General features: G+C 36.2%; 1 protein-coding gene across 3 annotated transcripts in view; it reads left to right on the top strand.

The window, feature by feature from the left end:
* The first annotated feature begins 10,225 nt into the window (after positions 1–10,225).
* The window catches only part of PPP1R1C (protein phosphatase 1 regulatory inhibitor subunit 1C), a 129,929-nt gene continuing 121,376 nt past the window's right edge, over positions 10,226–18,778 (top strand). Inside the window, exons 1-2 of one of the 3 annotated variants that reach the window (XM_060622093.2) lie at positions 10,226–10,555; positions 12,221–12,281. In XM_060622093.2, the coding sequence (XP_060478076.1) occupies positions 10,475–10,555; positions 12,221–12,281 (142 nt within the window). In that variant the 5' untranslated portion in view covers positions 10,226–10,474. The remainder of the gene's footprint in view (positions 10,556–12,220; positions 12,282–18,778) is intronic. The other 2 variants (XM_060622094.2, XM_060622092.2) reach the window with 2 other exon arrangements.

Genomic DNA, 18,778 nt, shown 5'->3' with positions numbered 1-18,778 from the left:
TGGCATTTGATGACATGTTTAAGGAACTAAATTGAAGACAGTATTTTACCTGGGAGTTATCTGTTGCCTATTTTGTTTTCTTCAGAATGTATTGTCCATTTAAATTTCTCTTTTGAAAGCCGTCTTAAAAAGTAACACTGGGCAGGACTTTGAGAAAACTTGTTCCTTCAAGCTTCTCTGACTGATAAGTATTATCTGAATATATTTCATACTTTGTCTGATCACATTTTTGTATGTATGTAATACCATTTACATTTCGAACATTTCTTTTGAGTAGAAGACTTGAAACTCCTTAAAGTTTAAGGAGCTTCATTTTCTTCTGTGTTAATTCTCTTTCATTCATTCATTCATACTATCATAATTATGCAACAATAAAAGTAAGGATATGTTTTACTTGTTACGCATAGCTTAGAGAATGAAATCAACAAAGCTAAACAAGAAAATAATAGTGGTTTTCAAGGAGATTATAGGAAAACAAATTGCTCCTGATGTTTTCCTAATTTCATTGTAGCTTATATGCATTATACTGCATACATCAGCAAGTATATTAGAAATGCTTTTGTGTAGTTACAGTCTTTCTTGCAATATTGCTCTTATAGGTCAATATAAAAGTGTTAAAAACTGTGTTCTTTTGCATTTAATAGGTGAAGTAAATTCAGTATGCTTATGGAAACAATGATCTCATCCAAAGCAGTTTGTCTTTAATTAAAAGACAAAATACCATTTTTTGAAAAACTATTTTAGTTTAATTTTTCTGATTTTAGGGAGTATATAAAATAATCTCTTTATACATGAAAATCAAAACCTTTTAAAGAAAATATTATTTTAAAAATTATCTTTGTTATTATGAAAGCTGATTTTTACTACAAAATTAATACTTGCCCATTATATAAAATACAGAAACATAAAGAGCAAAGATAGGATCTATAATCCCATCATCTGAGATAATTCCTAGTAACATTTCAGAAGAGGTTATCCCAAACATTTTTCTCACATCACACACAAAAATACAAATATGTGTCTATGTATATATATATCAATATGTGTTTTATGCATTGTACTTGTGTGTATAGGTGTTTGTGTGTATATACCCAAATAAATATGTAATGGAATTACATTAGACATACTTTTTTTTTTAAACTTAACTGTGGTTAACAATACACCATGAAAAATATTTAATTACTGAAAGCCATACCAACAACCAAGAGTGTGATTTTATCTCACTGCGTCATCAAAAATTGGTAAAATGTGAAGAATTTTACAAATGGACTGTTTATGCATTCATTTCCTTATTTGTCTTAAGAGGAAAATTTCTATGGCCTCCTAGAAGGAAACTGGCCTACTATTTAGGAACCGTGAGTAGTAATTCCATAACAGAAAATAGACGCATAATCTGAAATAAATTGCCTACATTTTATTGTCTTCAATTTAAATTATATTTACATTTCTTTTTAAAAATTTTCCCCTCTCTCTTATTTTCAGCCTCTCTATTGGCCACCTCCTTGTAACACAGGATATACTCGAGTCTTGTTCATCTATGAAACAAACCTAAAGATCCCCATTCTCACTCTTGCTGTCTACTGTTAGGTCCTGTGTTTGAAGGAGGCTTTTTTTTAACTGCCATGGTGTTTTTTGTTTGTTTGTTTGTTTGTTTGTTTGTTTTGAAGGACTAGTTTCAATTTTTGTTTTCACTTAGATAATCTCTCACTCTCTCCCTCAGTCTAGTTACTAAAATTCAACAGATATTTTTTAATGATCACAATTACATCCTCTACCATTATTTTTTAGTGCTGATTACAATGCTCCTAAATAAACTATCTTCAACTTTGATTTCCATGTTATGATTCTTCCCTGATCTTCTTACCTCTATAGATTTTTGTTTTTCATTCTGTCTTGCCTTTTCTCTTAACCTTTGGGATTCTTAAAATTTTTGACTTCCTACTCTGCATTCTACATACGGCTTGGATTAATTTATCTACTTCCATGTTCCTAATTGCTTAATTGATAATAACTCATATATTTATATGTATATCTTTATTAAGACAGACCTTGCTTCTGAGTTATAAACACACATATAAAATGGCCAGCTGTAAGAAGTAATAATGATTTTAAAAGTAGCCAACAATTACTGAGTTTTGCCTCTATATCCCTGTTCCAAACTTAGTGCTACAAATAACAATCAATTTTCATCTAGATTCTATAGATCAAGAATTCAGGTAGGGTAAAGTGAGGATAGCTTATCTCTGTTCCATGATGTCTGGGGTTTCAGCTGGATCACACAAACAGCTGGAGGTGACTCACAGTTAAAGGCTGTAATCATCTGGAGGCTTCTTCACTTAATGTCTCATGGGATGGCTGTAGTGATTCAAAGGCTGGTCTTCACTGAGGCAACTGACTGGCGTCAACACATGACCTCTCCATATGGCTAGGGCTTCTCACGCATACCAACTGGGTTCTGAAAGAAAATGTTATAAGAGGGAGTATCTGGAGTGTAGACAGACAAGGCAGAGCAGGAATGCATTCTTTGCACTTTGATGTCATCAGCTCTGAAGACTCAAACAGCTGGGACGACTTGAGTAGCTAGGGACTAGAATGCTCTGGAGGCTTCTTAACTCACATGTCTGGCACCTTGACAAGGATGACTTAAAGGTTAGGCTCATCTGAGGCTGTCAGCCAGAGTGCTTACATGTACCCTCCATGTGAATCCCCCAACCTTCATAGTGCCGTGGCTGGTTTCTAAGAGGGAGCATTCCCAGATGGAGGGAGTCTCTAGAAAGTAAGTGTTGCAAGAGAACTAAGAGAAATTAGTATGGCCTTTTATGTATAGCTTCTGCAGTCATGCAGCATCACTTCCTTTGTATTCTATTGGTTACAGACAAGTCACTAAAGCCAGGCAGAGTCAAGGGCAGGGGAATTTGACTTCACTTCTTAATGAGGGAGCAGTAAGGGCACATTGCAGACAAATATGTGGAATGCTGCAACCATCCACATTTTAGTGCGTGATATCCCCATATGCAAAGCTGCTGAATCTAAACTATTAGACACATTCTTCCATTTATCTTTTCCCTTGTCACCATCCAATTCCATTAAATAACTGTATCTCCCTCTCTCCATCTTCACTACTATTTCTTTAGATAAGGCTTTTGTCATCCCTTGAGTAGAATACTATAATATCCTCAGATGTTCTCACCTTTCGTCTTGTACCCTTCCAATCTATCCTCCACACAGACATCACAGTGGCCATTCTAAGACTCAAGTCAGATCATAATACCCTCCTACTTAAATCTCTCTAGTTATACTTGTTGCCTTCACAGTAAATCCCACATTTCTTTGCATAGTATGCAATGTTGTCATGCCTATCTTCCTCTTCTCCAGCTCAGAGGTTAGCTGAAGCTAGTTGGGTTATGTAGCAATACCATGCATATACTGTTTTAGAGTGATTACCAGTGTAGAAATCACTGCCATGCTTACAGAAGGTAGCTTTATGTCACTGGAGTTGATTGTAACCTTGTGGATATGAGAGCCCAGCTTTCTATCTATTTTAAGGGAAGCTGGATATCTTTTATTTTTATTTGTCTTAAAATGTCATCTCATTAAAAAAAAAAATTATGTGTAGGCAAATAAAAACTGTTTGTGACCCAGAGTCACCCATCAACTTCCTACCAAGGTCTCTTTTCTATTTCCTATTACCTCTTTCTATCATAGCATCTTTAGCTCTATGCTGCTCACTTGTTTAGGATTTTGCTTTCTTCTCTTACCTATAAGTTCTCTGAAGGTTGAGACTTTATCTTGCTCATGTTTACGTCCCAGTGTTTGGCATAGAATAGGATGCTCAATACATAGTTGTTGGATGAATGAATAATATTTATGAAAATATTTTATAAATTAATACATTTTTATGTAAATTCAAGAATTACAATTTCTATAGTTCATATAATAATCATCTCCTCCAAATAAAAGGCAGGGGAAGAATAAAATTAAGCCATGGAAATGAATGAAAGTGAAAGTTACCAAAACAAATGAAAAAGGGGATGGATATGAAGAGAACCAAGAATGGATTCCAACTCTTCTTCCCATTACTCCTGTGCCTTTCCTGGACCTGAGCTAAAAATCTTCTTAATATTTCACCTGGCCTGACATTTCAGAGGTCCCATGGTCCACACCAAGCTGTGACTGACTCTGTCTTTGCATGCCGTTCCTTTGCCTGAGGAAATTGCTTCCTTAAGAGTGGCATGAACAAAATCCCATAGTCCTTCAGATGAGGCCCCAGCTCTACAAATCCCTAGAGTTCCCTTTCTCTCAGGTGAACTTACTGCTCTAGCCTCATGTTATGCACTTGCTGAAAACCCTTCATGAGCTTCTGATTTTCTTTAGTGAACCTGCCTCAACAAGAATAGAGATGAAACAATTGAGTGATGATCAGGAAAATATTATACATTAAACAACACAGTAGTGATTCTTCAGTTCAACACATATTGTAAAAACTGCATTAATTGATATGAGGATCCCAGAGTAAATCAAAATTTAAGTTGGAGGAAGTGAAGATAAAAACATGCAAACATAAAGCAATTAAGGAACAGTTTTAAGGAATATGGCAGGCACTAAATAAATAAAAGAATGTATCAATGATGTCAGCCTTTAAGCACAAGAGTGATTGCAAGTACATTTCTAAAGTTAAGTAGTGTGGAGTTCAGATTTTATTGTAAGATTGCAATATAGTGAGCTTAATCTCAGGAGTCTTCTTTTAAGTGTAGAATTTGAAAAAAAAATTATATAATATTTTAAGAAAAATTCTGCATGTTTATTTATTTTTGAAAGAGAGAGCACAAGCAGAGTGGGGCAGGGGGGTGGGGGCGGGCAGGGAGAGAGAGAGGGAGACACAGAATCCGAAGGAGGCTCCAGGTTCTGAGCTGTCAGCACAGAGCCTGATACGGGGCTCAAACTCAAGAACCGTGAGATCATGACTTGAGCCGAAGTTGGATGCTTAACTTACTGAGCTACCCAGGCACCCCAAAATATAATATTTAAAATGGCATGGGTGAATTTAAAAGATGTTCTGAAGGAATTAATATGATTAATGATTTCTCTGGGAGAAATTTAATTTAAATAGGTATTGGGAGACAGTGGTCCATTTCATTTAGATTAGTGGTATCGACCACATTTTACAGAGGCACATATTTGTCTCTATTAGGTATCGGTGCTTTACTAGTAATTTGTTAAAACAATATTCAAAGTTTGGGAATTCTCCATCTATTTTCATTAAAAATAATCAAGAGGGGCCCCTGGGTGGCTCAGTTGGTTAAGCGTCCAACTTCGGCTCAGGTCATGATCTCATGGTCTGTGAGTTCGAGGCCCGCGTTGGGCTCTGTGCTGTCAGTTCAGAGCCTGGAGCCTTCTCTGGATCCTGTCTCCCTCTCTCTCTGTCCCTCCCTCATTCATGCTCTGTCTCTCAAAATATGAATGTTAAAAAAATTTTTTAAAAATAATCAAGATTATTCTACACGATCCCAATAATAATGTCATTCTTGCTTGCATTATGATAGGCTTTCTTTAATGGAAGAAGTGAATAAAGTTACAGCTAGAGCTGAAGGAGGGAAGGCAGTGCATCTCATATATGCCTGCCATCGTCAAAGTGTTGAACACATGAGGTTGAAAACCATTATATTAGGGCTATAAACCTTACCAACTAATATGTATCTACACACTTCGATATGTTGTCTGCTTTTGTTCATTATGGTATTTTCAGCATTTAATGTAATCCTATATATTTATAAATGTGTGCAATAAATATTTGCTTTTGTTTTTGGTGATAGCCATCTGAATGTTAAATAAAATATCTCAAGATTTGTGAAATCAAGACATCTGAAACAGAACTTTGAATAGGAAGTACATTAAAAATTTTTTAAATTGTTTTATTTTCTTAGCAAACCTTTTTCTCTCCTCTCCTCTCCCTTCCCTTCTCTTCCCTACCCTTTCCTTTTCTTTCCTCTTTCCAAAAATAAAGCATTTGTTATATGTCAGGTGAATGCAATGGACTGAATGCTTATGTTCCCTCCAAATCCATATGTTGAAATCCTAATTGGTAAGGTGATGGTATTAGGAAGTGGGGCCTTTGAGAAGTGAGGTCATGAGAGTAGAGCCCTTATTAATGGGACTATTGTCCTTATGTAAGAGGCTCTGGAGAAATTCCTTGCCCTTTCAGCAAGGTGAGGACACAGTGAAAAGACAGCTGTCTAGGAGGCGGGTCCTCACCAGTCACCAAATCTGCTGGCCCCATGATCTGGGACTTCCCAGACTCCAGAACTGTGAGAAATAAATGTTTGTTATTTATAAGACACCTTGTCTCTAGTATTTTTTACAGCCGCCTGAACAGACTAAGACAAATGACAATTTATAAATGTCTACTGGAAATCATCAGATAAAGAAAAACTCCAGAACAGTCATAGAACTATATATCTATGGAATTTGGAACCAGTTAGGGTAACAAGGAATACCAATAGCTTCAGATGGCATCTTTGTATATGCGAGTACAACTGAGGTTTATATGAATGCTATGAACGAAAAAAGACAAATTGTGGTTGATATATACTCTTTTAAAAGGCATGAAAATACTGAATATTTTTTTTTAATATTTATTTATTTTTGAGAGAGAGAGACAGACAGAGGATGCGTGGGGAAGGGACAGAAAGACAGGGAGACACAGAATCCGAAACAGGCTCCGGGCCCCAAGCTGTCAGCATGAAGCCTGATGCGGGTCTTGGACCCACAAAGCATGAGATCGTGACCTGAGCTGAAGTCGGATGCTTACCTGACTGAGTCACCCAGGAGCCCCTGAATATGTTTTAAGTGTCCACTTAAAATATCAAAATAAAAGCCTGGCATGGTGCTTAAAAGGTTGAACTGTAGTCTTGGGGAAAATTCACTATATTGAAACATCTCATTTCCTGACAATATCAGATAGGAGATTCCTAAGTAGAATTATTTGGTAACTACTACCTGGCCAACCTTACGCTTTTCTGGATATGTTTAAGATAGAACAGAAAAGGGTTTGCAGTGTAGGAGGGGAGGCTGAAGGAACACATAGGACGTTGTAGAATAACATAAAAGTACATATAAGTAAATACTAGGAGAAGAATGAAAGGAGTGGTGCATCTTATCTGGAGAATCTGAGGGTGACATCCTAAAGAAGTACAGTCAGAGGATGAATTCAATTTGGAGAAAAGGAGGGAGGGCAGGAAACCTTCCCAGGAAGGTAGGGGAGGCCACAGAAAAGCTGGCTGTGGGGTCAAGTGCAGCCTGAAGGGGCTGTGGAAAATAGGGTCAGAGATTATAAAGTAAAATTAGGAAGGCCTAATGGACTATTCTCCTAATGTACTACCTTCTTTATTCACAGTATCACTTATCTTGAAGAGAGACTACAGTTATTGCTTGTTCTAGAGGCATTTTTAATCTTTAATGATAGAACCCATTACTTTAAAAGAGAGAGAGAGAGAAAGTAAAACTGTCTTCTTTCAAGTCAGCTTGGTGACAAAACCCCCAACTCTAGAGTTTCCATTTTATTCTGATATCTAACATGAAATGTAAGATCTTGATTACTAGGATCCTATAATCATGCTACTTTCTTTCCTTTTATTCATATGCCATGTCATCTTAAGATCTCTTACCATGGAACTTGAACCGGTAGAACATCTAACCATTGTAGGTTCTGGTACCTTCCACCACCCTCTCTGTAGGCCCTTATAGAATAGCAGCCATCTGATTAAAGCCCAGGCTCTAGGCAAAATTGATTGCATTTGAATCCTGTTTCTGCCAGATGACTTTGGGCAAATTATCTAAATTCTCTGATTCTGTTTCTTCATTTTAAATTAAAAATGAGGACAGCGATAATATTTGCCTGAAAGGATTATGAGTATTAAATAAATTAGTGCAGATAAAGCACTTCATATAGCACCTGGCATGTGCTAAGTGTTATGTAAGGGTAGGCTATTACTATTATCTCTAACAGGGAGAAAAAAATGTACACCTAATATTTAGTATAACTATACTGCCCACATAAACATATTAAAGTTTTTGATTATTTCAAATTTAAGTTGCATTTTAAGTGATACTTGAAATAGCAATTTAGCTTGAAAAGGACCCCAAGGATCTTTTAACACAGTTTCTTTTCTAATGCCATAGCAAAAGGCCTGGTATGGAGTAGATGTACTATCTACTCAATAAATATGCACTATGTGAATGAGTGACATTGTGAAATGCTAAACAGAAAAGATAAACTGGTAATTATTATACTAAGTAGTGGTTAAGCTGAGTGCTTTGGGAACACAAAGATGAGTCTAGACCCTCTGTGGATAGAAATAAATTTTACTTTATCACCTAGTGTTCTGATTGGTATCAAAATATTCCAAATAGGCAGAGAGCCTAGAAAATTCAGATTAAGAACGTACATCTTCAAGTCTTTTGAAGTCTAGTTTAAAAAAAATACTAGCTCTCTGAGTAGTTATCATGTACTGGCCTTACAATGAGCTCTTCTAAAGAATTAATTCATCTAAAACTCACAAGAAGAAAGTTCTCTTCCTGCCAAGTTGATAAACTGAGTAAGTAGCAGAGCCAGGGTTTGAACCCAAGGCTGCCAAGTGCATGCTCGAAATTACTCTGCAAAGTGAAGTTCTGGATTGATTATTCACTGGAAATACTGTCTTGTTTTCCTTTTGTATAATTTGAAGAAATAGAGAAATTTACTTCATTAATCATATTGATTCCGGTTCCACTCCGGGACTTTGTAAACGGTAACACAAAATGTAATTTCTAAGTTTCCCTTTGACACTGCAAGGATGAGTGCATCACAAGATGTCTTGCTGGTCAGCACTGTTCTCTGACTGAAAGTGCTTTCACATCCACATCTTCATTTGCTTTTTCCCCTAGTGGGTATAGAAAACTACTTGAATAATGCATACTACTTTCCATATTCCTTCAACAGAACACCACATACTTCAATCATTAAGATGGATTCCTAGTATGGACTCAGAATTTAAGCAAAAGAAAGAAAACCTCATTTGTAAGTGCCTGGTATAATATTCAGTGTCTAAATGTATTATATAAATGCAAAAACATATTAAAAATCTAATGTTCATCAAGCAAAATCTTTCAAATAAGAAAGTAGAGTACTCAAGTTCTCTCTTGCATTTAAACAGCTTCGTTTTCAGGCTACCTTCACAAATGGAGTTGAACGCAGGAAGGCCATCTAGCTATGCTGCTGCCTCCCCTTAGATATTAACAGATGTGGAGATCAGGCCACCGTCTCCCTCTACCTTCACCACTACCCACCATGACCATTATCCTCTATCATTCTGGAGATAACCCCTTTTATGCTTTTTTTTTTCAAGTCCTTTTCTTTACATATATCCCCACTATTGACAATAAACCACAATGATGGATCATTAGGTTGCCACTAATGTTTTCTAGTCACTTCTGTATTCTTCCAAATCAGAGGATATAACTGGCTCCACCAGGAAATGAAATAGAGGTCATTACAGCAGCAGTGACTTTCAAGCTATTTGCTAAATTTAGCTGTCCAATACTTTCCACTCTAATGAAACTGTGAACTACAATTATAGAATGCTGGAACAGAACAGGAGCTTAAAGGTCACCGAGTCCGATCTCATCGTTTTTCTGATGAAGGTTTGGGGGGCCTAGACATAGCCTGTGATTTGCCTCAGGGCACAGAGCTTATTAATGGTAGAGATGGAACTTGAACTAAAATCTGCTCAGTCCGGGACGACAGTGTCCTTACTATACCACAGATAGTCTGCTTCCCATGGTCAGTCTTACCTAACCAGATCTCACAGCGTAAATATACCTGATATTATTGGTTGTGGCTTACTGTCTGTGACCACTCATCAGTTTGGTGGCTGAATGTGAAATGGCAAAGGTGTCTGACTTACAAGTTGCTACAAGAGAAATGAAATGATTTCATACCCAAACCCTGCCCCCAACCGTATAAACTTCCTGCTTTATGTTCATCAATAATGAATGGCCCATCCCTGCAATACTCAGAGGGAGCTTACATTGCACTTTTGAGCAGCCGGTTAGTAATGTACAGTGGATAGAGCCTTTCTTTCAAATCCCAGGGCAGCGGGTCCTTCAAGGCTAGCATTGCATTTTCAATTAGCTGCTGAGTGAATGCTTGGCATGTGTATTAGTGAAGAAGCACACAATTAGCTTATTGTTCCTTTCTGTATTGTGCTGAGAGGTTCCAAGGGATTGGTGGGGGAACAGGCAAGCCAGCCATCACTGCGGAGTTGAAGAAGGGATTTACTCAGACCTCCGCATCTTCACTTGCTCGCTCTGGAATTACAGCTATTTATTACGAAGTGCCCTGTGTGGCTGGGTGGAGTGTGCCTGAGGAAAGACATCCCAGACATCACCTGGGGTTAGTCTTTCTGAGCCCTTCACGTCTCTAATTCTCATCATTATCATGGAGCCCAACAGTCCCAAAAAGATACAATTTGCTGTGCCTTTATTCCAGAGTCAGATTGCTCCTGAAGCAGCAGAGCAGGTAGGTGGGGTTGGGTGGGGACCAGTTCCTGTATCTAAGGTAACATGGACATAGGTTCTTATTAACCGAAAGCTTTTCTGCTTCTTGAATCTGCCTCGTTGTGACGTTCCACGCTATGTGAACAAGAAATAAGTTGGTTTCCATATGGCACTTGTATTTGAGTTGCATTGGGTGACCTATTGGCTAAAATGCAGCACTTCGTGTGATAAAAAATTAGCCCCAGTTAAGGAGAAAAATGCTTATATTAGTGATTCAGATTTGGATCCAGAAATCTGTTTGCTTTTGCTTACTAAATTAACATGTTTAACATTCAGAGAAACTTTAAAAATTCTCAGAATTAGCAATCTTTTATTTCATTATTTATAAAATAAAAAAGATTCATCTAACAATGAAAACATTAAACCTTGCAATAATTTCAGATTATAGGGTTAATATTTTTTAAAGACTTTTCATTATATATTCAAAGCAGTAATTATATGTAATACACGATAGACAGGATTTGTAGGTGTATGTATAATTTAACACATTTTATTCAGACATTAAATAGTAGCAAACATTTACCAGATTCCTTTTCTATGTCTAATATATCTATGTATCTATATTTCTATATTTCTCTGTCTCTCTCTTTCATGTAAGATTGATTTACATGTATCATCTTTCATATTCGGATTTACTTAGACTCTTGATGCAATGGAACCACTTAAAAGACCATTTGTGGTAAAATTACAACAGTAGGGGGGCAAAAGCAGATACAATTTATGGGGTCATCAATCTAATTCATTAATTTCTTAAAGTCTAAATTATCCCTGAATCCTTTTACAAATACTTTATACAAAGTCTTAAAAATGATTACTGAATCTAGGGCTCATAACTTTCTAGGATATTTTGATAACCTGAAGTAGATCATCCAGATAAACATAACCTTGAACATGTATCTATGTTGAATGGGACACTGGTTCTGTCCTGGACAAAATGTCATTGGTAAATTTTATCTTCTGTTCTACTGACATAGACTTTAAGAGTTTACCTGTATGTTTAAGAAATCAAGAGCACGTTAGAAATTCTAATCTTAATATGCTTCTGTAACTCTTAACTAAGAAAAAAACCTACATCAAACCTATTAGTTTTAAATTAATTACTCTCATAAAATCCATACTCATTCTTTATTTGTCCTAAATATTTTACTAGAAAATAAGAAAGCCTTATTAATTGAAATTAAGAACTAATGCTGTTAAATTTAACCTGCTAGAAATTTAAGTTTTGCAAGTGTCTTTACTCTGCTTAAGAATAAGGACAATGAATCTCGAAAGCATCATCAATATTATGAGGCTCCAAGAGAGCCACTGAAAGTCATCCTCCTACCTACACTGCATACTATTCTAGTGGCATCACTGGATCATATACAACTATTTCTTTTCTGTGGAAAGGTACCTTTTTAGATCAAAGAAGGTAATACTACAACCTGACTGTTCTATCATCTGTCTTTCTATAATTCCCAATAGTGAGAACCTACTGTGTGCTCTCCCCAAGTTTGCTTTTTTTTTTTTTTTTTTTTTTTTTTTTATATTGGGAAAAGATGAGGATGGGATAGCTTTGCAAGCTGTAGAGTAACCGGGGGCAGTGTCTGATTCTCACTGACCTCAGCTGGGCCTTTTTTGTTTACAGATCAGAAAAAGAAGACCTACGCCAGCATCACTTGTGATTCTCAATGAACATAATCCCCCAGGTAAAGAAGCATGATGTCTTTTGCACTGATGGGACAGACCAGAATTGTTTGAAGAACATGAAAGAGTGTGTCATTGCCAAAAGATTTCAATTTAGGATTTCAGCCAATTATAATCTAACGAGCTAGTCTATAAAATGGATCATAAGCAAAATCAGAAATAAATATAGGAACTATCTCAGTCAACAGTCTGCTTTTCCTCTAGATAATGACACATTTGTGATGATATGCTATAAAGTGTTTTGTTGTTTATGTAGAGTCTGGTTCAGTGCTTATTAATGCAGCTGGTGGAAAGTTGTTTAATTAGGTTTCAAAGCTCAATTTACAGTCCAAGAGATGCTTCTATCTTTACAGAGTAGGTTTTTTATTTATGAAAGGTTGTCATGGGCTGGGCAATGAGCTAGCACTGGCTACAGCTTTGTTTCTGATGTCATGTCTGAATAATGCAATTGACAAGTAACCAGATCAATTTTCAGCACTGCCCATTTGAGAGCCATTCTGAAGGGTTGCATCCATTTGTTGAGGTTTTGCTTTCTATTTCCTGTAAAAAAGTAAAGCTGCCTTATTCCTGATAAATGACTGTGATCTTCAAGATGCAAACATTATTAGTTACTTACTGAACGGACATGATTTTAATCACACACTTAAGTGCTGTTTCTAGAAATGTAAACAAGACAGCAGAAGTCATGGCATTAATTTGTACACAGGCAGGACTTGGTGTTGGGTTTTTGCAGGTCTAAATAATACAGGTGGACAAACGGAGTTTGAAGAGTAGAAACATAGTAAGTCTAAGCTCAGTTATTTTAAGAATACCAAGGCAAAACAGTCTTTGATTTTTTTCAGATTCCTTTCTAATTAGAGAAGCATACATATGAAAGTGAAGCTGTAATAGAATATATACCATTGAGCCTAAATACAAGAAGGTCTTCAGCTAATGGGAAACCAAAGCAAAAATATTACTGATGAAAATAGGATTTTTTTTTCTATTTCTTCTTCCTTAAGGTGCTATAGCACTTAAAAATTATTTTCAGGGGTGGCTGGGTGGCTCAGTCAGTTAAGCGTCCAACTCTTGGTTTTGCCTCAGGTCAGGATCTCACAGTTTCATGTGTTCGAGCTCCACATCAGGCTCTGTATGGGCAGTGCGGAGCCTGCTTGGGATTCTGTCTCTCTCTCTCTCTCTCTGCCCCTCCCGCACTTGCTCTCTATTTCTCAAAATAAATAAATAAACTTACAAAAATTATTTTCAAATATATTATCTCACTTAATAAATGTTAACTTATTTTGGTTTAATAAGAGGTGCAAATAGTTTGCATTTATAGTTCATAAATAAATACAAGAAAGTCAACATAATACTAAAATCTCAGATTGAAGGTAATTTTACAGCAAGTTTCCACCACTGTCTTTGCTTACAGTGGCAATTTTTCCACAATGTCCTAGAACTTAACTCCCTAGTCATCCTTAAAAGGTACTGCCCAGCTTGATTTTTAAGTGTTCTGCTACGGGTATTGCTACTGTTTGAACACAGTGAAGCCACGTAAACGACCCTTGTGGCTCTCATTCAAGCCCCCAGAATAGGAATTCATGTTTTTTAAAAGCCAAATATGTGCCATTTACAGATGAGGAAAGTAAGTAGCAGAGAGGTAAAGTAATTTCTGCGGAAGTTACTCCACTATAAGAGTCAGATTATACAGACAAACTCAGATAAAGGTCATTCTAAAGCCCATGCATTTTCTACTGCATGATGCTGGCCCTACAAATTTCAGTTTGCATTTCAGTATGAATTCTCTGTAAATGGGACCAGACTTGAGGCCCTATTGACAAGCGAACCTAAACTTTAAACAAACCTTCTGTCTAGACCACTACATTTAGCAGATTAGAATTATACTTAAATATCCCTGTGAATCATATTTAGATTTTCTCTAGAAATTTTTTTCTTACCAGATCTCCTAATCATGAGATGGCATTGTCCTATTTCCCTTATTGACTCCATACTTCTCCACGTTTTTAAGCAGCATTGCGGCAGAACTTAGATGCAAATAGCATCGCACCGAGAACCAAGTCATTTTAGTAATGTCATCTCCTTGCATCTTCATCCTTTTGGAAATCAGAACAGTTTAGGAGAGACCCATCAGCCTATGCCTGTGTATAGCAATGTGTATGGCAAGCAGAGATTTTTGGACTTGGGTTCCTGCAGGAAAAAAAAAAATCACTTATATAGCTTCCCCAGTAAAAAATGATCTAGAACCATGATTACTAAAGAAATAAATCTAAGGACCTAACAAAACAATGGCAACAAAAGAACAAATACCACATTGAACCAAACCAAACTTGGATACTAATCTTTATTATCCGTGTGGTCTTGGTTGGGTAAGGGACAACATCTCCAAACTTTATGGTCTCATCTATAAAACAGAGATAATATTCATCCTTTCTACTTTACAAGGTTGTTGTAATGATTGACTTATTGTGAACACAGCTTAAAAACTGCAAAGTGCAACAAATATTAGGTGTTATTAGTTGATGTGCTCTGGGATACAACCTTTGCATGGGATATTTAAAAGTTAAGAATAGAATTTTCATAATCTCCTCTATACTAAATATTTCTGCCCAACCCAACAATTCTTTATGTTCCATATATTATCTGACCATTCCCTATCAAACAAAACAAAGCAAAATAACAGCAACAACAAAAACCTCAAGTGTTAAATGACCTTCCTAAAGCAATTGCTTCTTTTAGCCCTAAAAAGCAATATGTGCTGTGACAAATACAAATTGTGCACAGCACTAAATCCTGGTAAGATAAACAAATCTCTTCAATTTTACTGAGATTCCCCAGGAAATAACTGAATGTTCTTGGAATCATCTGTCATTAATGCTGTTTAAAATTAAAATCCCCAAAAATCTTTATTTCCAATTAATGTAGCAAAGAAAATTAAATTTTCCATTAGAGAGACATAATTAACAAACCCTCCCAATTCATATAATGAGACAGGTATATTATAATCACTGTTAAATGAATTAAACATAACTTACTTTTTTTTTAATCTTTCCTGGAGTTTGCAGAAATAGTTAAAAAGTATTTGAAACAATTATTTGCTTTTTAAAAAATGTTTATTTATTTTGAGAGAGAGAGACAGAGAGAGAGAGAGAAAGTGCATGAGCAAGGCGGGGCAGAGAGAGAGGGAGAGAGAAAGAATCCCAAGTAGACTCCACACTGTCAGCTTAGAGCCCAACACAGGGTTCAATTTCATGAACCTTGAGATCATGACCTGAGCCAAAATCAAGAGTAGGACACTTAACTGATTGAGCCACTCAATGCCCCTGATTTGCTTTTAGATTCAGAAAAACATATGCATTGTTTATATCTGATAAAGGGGAAATAGAAGAGAAAGATATTTGAACATGTAAATCCAGATTGTTGGTTTGCTAGTTCATCTATGCTGGTCAAAACACATAGATGAGGTAGGCATGTGATTGGTAGGATTTCAGGCACAGCAAAATGTCTCCTTAGTCCTTTTCTAACCAATGGCCCAGAATTCTCAGCAGTGAAGCACTATGGAAACAGACACATAACCTATTTAGGATATGTCATCCTTGGGCATACATAAACCATAATTTAACTCAAAATAATGGGAAATATCACTAAAAAATTTGCGTTGAAGTCATCATGCCTGAAACAATTTAATAACAAAGGGTGTGTCTTTATGATAAAGGGAGCAGAAACTATGCGTTTGCTGCTAGGAATGACTCTGAAGAGCCAGATGGAAGTAAAAAGATACTTGAAGCTTAAGATGTAAAGTAGAAAAGCACCAAAGACAAATTTCATTTTTCCAAATGTTTTCTGGGGCTGTTAGTGTGAATGACCTTGCAACAAACTGCTTATTTTTCTCTATTTTCAGCTCACCTTCCGATTAAGGGAATATTTATGATGAGCTCTCAGAGGCTATACAGCAGAGCTTCATTGCTCTTATACTGTGTGCTGTTTGCTTTTACTCTTGTATGATCTGTAGTTAACTGGTTTGGTTTCTATGTTTTTACTTAAAGGAATACACACAAATCCTCTCCATTTAGAAGTAAATGGCAATGCCATTTTCTGCAATTTATTTCATCACATTTCTAGATTTACTTAAACATTACTTTAAGTAGACCTATGACAAAACTGTATATTTGGCTACCACAATCAGAAATCTAGAATTGAAAAGAACTTCAGAAAATACCTAATCTAACCACACATCTTTGTGAAAGATGCATAAATCAACCCAAGTCCCTGAGACTTGTTTTATTTTGTATATGTCAAAGAAAAATCTATAATTACCCCTACTTTTCAATTCCAGATCCAGTAATTTTAGATGTTAGAAAATAGTTTCATCAAACATGAGTAATACCCCCACTTTATTCTAAAATAACTCCTTGTTCATGCTCTTCAATAAAAGTTTATTTACCCACTTCTTTAAATACACAAAAGAATTCTTCATTATTTTCTTTCCTAAATTGAATACTTTCAGTCCCTATAAGGGCCTTAATGAATTCTACCCAAATTTTCCTTGTCTTTCGGCCTTTGGAGACAGAGCTGGAGATGGTCTTCCAGTAAAAAGCCATCCTAGGCCTTCTGAATATTAAAGTTTGTGGCATTCATTCTCTCCCATTTACTTTAACCAGAGACAATATAGATACAATTAAACTTAACGGATCTGATGCCTATTATGCATGAGTGAACCATAAGAGGTCTGGAGCTTAGTGAAGGTTTGGATAAGTACCCAAGGGTTTTGGCATCATTTAAAAGTTTGTTGTACATCTAAAAAGTGGGACCAGAATTACAATGTGTAATAGTTTTCTGGGGATATTTATTGAACTTTCTATCACAGCTGAATTTTGGAGAGATTGAATCTCTTTTTTATTTTTAAATCTTTTAATGTTTATTTATTTTTGAGAGAGACAGAGCATGAATGGGGGAGGGACAGAGAGAGAGGGAGACACAGAATCTGAAGCAGACTCCAGACTCTGAGCTGTCAGCACAGAGACTGACTCGGGCTCTAATTCACAAACCGCAAGATCATGACTTGAGCTGAAGTCAGACGCTTAACTGATGGAGCCACCCAGGTGCCCCGAGATTGACTTTCTCTTTGATGCTTTTGGCTTTAAACATTCTTAGAAATGAAGAATAAAACAAAAGCATTTTCACATAGGTGAGGATCCTGAAAATTAATTGAGACATGAATTAAATATCACACTATCTCTCGTCAACCTTGAGAGAGTAAGACAGTAAGTCTAGTCAGTAGAGAGAACTGGGGTTGCCAACTGATCAGGCTCTTTGGCTCCACAGACTGAGAAAGAAGCCACAGTCCATTCTGGATGTAGCATATGACTTTCTAAATGAAGCCTGCATTTTCAGACTCCAACACTAAGATACCTAATGAGGTTTTGAAAGCTCTGGATTAATAACGCTGAGACAGTGGATGATAGATAGATAGCTAGAGAGTATTGCTGGACTGAGACTGAGTTATTTAACATAGGGGGCCCCAGGAATCTCTGACCAATGAGAGGTTTTTCAGGGTCAACAAAGTTAAAGTGGAAATTTATATCCAGTTGTTGGGGCATTCATATGCAAACAATCTTTTATCATGGAGACCCTCTATTTTACCAAATAAATGATTTGTAGTCAAAAGGCAATGGGCACCTTGAGTGCAAGCTCCAAGAATACCACTGAGGGTTTTCCTGGGACTTAAGGATGGGTAAGACATCATCAACCCCATACCTGGTGGTGCCTGTCACCTCCAAGGACCTTCAATCAAATGCACTCAAATAAGAGCTGAAAGGGATTCACAGTCCATACAGTTTTGTTTCATTCTGTTTTCTCATCTTCTGTGGGAATGTCATTTTAAATCATTCTGATACACAATCCTTGTTGATTATTCAGCATTTATTTTGCCTTCTCACTGTGAATGGCAATATGAAACAAAGAAAAGCCCAAGTTTGAAGGTTATTTAAGAGTTAACTGGTATTAATTTCTAAGGAATTTTCAGAAAAGTCTCAACATTTATTTTGCCTTTTTTTTTCTCCTCAGCATTTATTTCTATGAGTTATTGAATGCCAAACTATGTTGAATGATTTAAAGACAAGTGATGCATGTGGCTTTCAGAGATTCATGTACTGCACAACTGATTGACTTGTTTTCCCATAAAGACTCAATCTGTGCAGCAGCCAAATCGCCTATTCAGTCAGAATAACTATAAGCCAGGGATGAGGTTCCAGTTCTTAGTAATGCCAAGGTTTGCTACACTTTAAGTATTCAAAGGAACTAGTATAATCTTCAAATTAAATTAAAGAAAAAAATTAAAGGGCAAATCATAAAACTACAAAATAGTTCTATTTTATTTCAGCAAGATTACTACTTTTGCTTATTTTGAATAATAACATATCTTGCTTACTTTTTATGTTGATTTTAATTAGAAATACCTTAGTGAAATATGAGAGAATTATGGTAGGGTCAATTCATTTCA

The sequence above is a fragment of the Panthera onca genome, chromosome C1 (genome assembly GCF_046562875.1).
Source record: "Panthera onca isolate mPanOnc1 chromosome C1, mPanOnc1 haplotype 2, whole genome shotgun sequence".
In the NCBI taxonomy this organism is placed as follows: Eukaryota; Metazoa; Chordata; class Mammalia; order Carnivora; family Felidae; genus Panthera; species Panthera onca.
This window is presented reverse-complemented; position numbering and strand designations above follow the sequence as displayed.